The sequence below is a fragment of the Malurus melanocephalus genome, unplaced genomic scaffold, assembly GCF_030028575.1.
Source record: "Malurus melanocephalus ecotype Western Australia unplaced genomic scaffold, MMel_1.1 scaffold_1431, whole genome shotgun sequence".
NCBI lineage: Eukaryota > Metazoa > Chordata > Aves > Passeriformes > Maluridae > Malurus > Malurus melanocephalus.
This window is the reverse complement of record NW_026624663.1, coordinates 1-2,607: the sequence shown is the minus strand read 5'-3', so window position 1 is coordinate 2,607 and position 2,607 is coordinate 1. Positions and strand designations below refer to the sequence as shown.

At 39.6% G+C, this 2,607-nt stretch overlaps 1 protein-coding gene across 1 annotated transcript in view; it reads left to right on the top strand.

Moving 5' to 3' along the window:
- The window catches only part of WDR7 (WD repeat domain 7), a 19,862-nt gene extending 17,369 nt beyond the window's left edge, over positions 1 to 2,493 (top strand). Inside the window, exons 16-19 of the mRNA XM_057387910.1 lie at positions 1 to 49; positions 1,083 to 1,163; positions 2,001 to 2,119; positions 2,250 to 2,493. Of these exons, the coding sequence (XP_057243893.1) occupies positions 1 to 49; positions 1,083 to 1,163; positions 2,001 to 2,119; positions 2,250 to 2,480 (480 nt within the window). The 3' untranslated portion in view covers positions 2,481 to 2,493. The remainder of the gene's footprint in view (positions 50 to 1,082; positions 1,164 to 2,000; positions 2,120 to 2,249) is intronic.
- The last annotated feature ends 114 nt before the right edge of the window (positions 2,494 to 2,607 follow it).

The window sequence follows — 2,607 nt, the reverse complement described above, 5'->3', positions numbered from 1 at the left end:
CCACCCCCTCCAATGTCCAGCCATGCAGCACAAGGGCAAATCAAACAAGGTAAAAACCACTTTTTTTATAACTCTTTGATAAGTTATTCCAGCTTTTTACACTGAATTTATCTCTGATTATCCAGAGATAAAGTTACTGCATGGAAGGGAAAAGTGTAGTGTTGTAGTATTAATCTAGGTGAAATTATTGATTSTGCCATGAAATCATTCCCTGACCAGGAATTTTTGCCTGTTTCAAGTGCTCCTAAATATTCTGGTGTTGAGGAGGCTTAAACCTATGACTAAAAACCCTACAGTTATCCCAAAATGTTTGTGTGGGAATGATCCCAGCTCAGTGTCAGGATCACTCCTTGGCTGGGACAGCAAAACCAGGCAAAAAAACCCACAGGGATTTTGATTTTTTTTTTTGATTTTGATTTAATTTTTTCAGTCACTTCAGAAATGACTGAAGCTTCACTTGCAGTCTGGGTTGAGTTTGTGCATCTCTGATTTCTATTTTTCCAAAATGAAGCAGTTTTGGGTTCCAGGCTTGAATTGGTGTCCTTCTCCTTTAGATTTTTTGGCATTTCTATGGTGAAAAGTTGCATTTGCTTGCCTGGAGCCTCATTTAAAATGAATTAAAATTGCAACCAACCCTCAGGAATTCATTCTGGGACATCTTGGAGTGACAAATGGGGCAGCTCAGGCTGATTAAGGCTTATTTTTTGGGGTTTTTAATAATAATACAAATTCCAAGACTATGGAAATATGGGAAAAGCACGAAGAAAAAGGAGCAAAATTCCTGAACTTCTAATTTACAGTCAAACCAAACCCACCTGCCTAAAAACCATCTTTCAAATCACTTTATTTTGATTCCTTTGACCTTTCCAAAACATCTCTGTTTCTCTTACCATCTCCATGGTATTATTTTGAAGCTGAGTATTATTTTGAAGTTGAATATTTAAGTTGAAAATCATCACAGTTTCCTTTTTTTTTGCCATCCTCTGGTGGTTTTAATCTGTTTTTCTGCTGTTGCTCTCCTCACTTCTTTTTTTTTTTTTGTTTTTCTCTCTGTTTTTATTTTTTCTTCTTTTCTCTGCAAGTTGTTCCTGCTGCTGCTTCCAGCACGGAATCTGGGCACTCTGACACTTCTGCTTTCCATTCCTGTTTCTTAGTCAATGAAGGTATTTTTTTCTTACTTTTCTACTTATCCTTTACTTCCAGCTAAAATCCTTTCTCATTTTTATTTTTATTTGATTTTGAAGGGAATTTTTCTTTGCCAATGGGGTACCTTGGGTTGGATTCCCTGTTGGCTCTTAACAAAAAAAAGCAGTTTCATATCACTTAAATCTGATTTTTGGTGTTGATGAAGATTTGGGGTTTTTTTTTAATTACTTGGAATTGTTGTTGGGGGTGAGTTTGCTCCAATAAAGATTTATTGCCATTGTTAAAAAAATCTTGCTTGCAATGAGAATTTTTAACACCAAGGTGTAAATTCCTGCTTCCATGCACCTTTTGAACTGGAGATTCCTCTTTTTAATCCTTATTTCTTGAGGGAAAATTGCCACAATCCTTTCTTTAACACTGTGAGGAGCGTGACTGGTGGGAATATTTAGATTTTTATGCTCAGGATTGCTTAGAAATTAAAAATCTTGATCTGTATGTGCTTCTTGAGTCAATGGGATATTGAATGTAATACATTTATTACATTTACATTAAATGTAATTGCATGGAGTATTTGACATTGTGTTACTGCAACTCTGTGTATTTCTCTCCTGGTTTTACCTGCACAGTTCTGTAGTAGGAATTCACCTGAATTGAGTGTGTTAAAATAAAGATTCAGGTGGGAAATGAGGATCTCAGTTTGTATAACTTCGAATCAGGATGGAAAATTCAGGACGGAAAATTCCGAGTGATCCTTGTAGGGGGAATTCCTCTGAGTTTTAGGGATTTATTTATGAAATAAATGGATTTGTGGATGTAAAATGGATTTTATCTGAGCACCCTGCTGTGTTCTCCAGGCTGGAGCCAACTGGCTGCCATGCACTGTGTGATGCTCCCAGATCTTCTGGGATTGGAAAAATTCCGTCCCCCTCTGCTGGAAATGCTGGCACGGCGCTGGCAGGATCGCTGCTTGGAGGTGAGCACGGCATTTTCCATTCCCAGCACAAATCCTGCAGTTGTTATCTCGATTCAGCAGTGTTTTCTGGTTAAACCTCAGTCCAGATTGAGTTTATTTTGGGGGTTTTTATCCCTGTTTGTCCCTGCAGGTGCGGGAGGCGGCGCAGGCGCTGCTGYTGGCCGAGCTGCGCAGGATCGAGCAGGCGGGACGCAAAGAAACCATCGATGCTTGGGCTCCTTACCTTCCCCAATACATGGACAGCGTCATCTCCCGTAAGGAATGTTCTGGAAATGGGGAAAAGGGGCTGTGGAACCCCAAAATCCCAATCTTCAATCCCAATCCTGATCATCCGTTCAGGCCTGGATGTGCCATCCCATAACCAAGGCTGTCCCGGGAAAGATTCCCGGCAAAAAGAGCATCTCAATACCCTCATCTTCATTAAACTGGGCTTTTTTACCCTGAAAATGTGGTCTATATTGACACCAACTGATTTTAGAGTGTCTGAT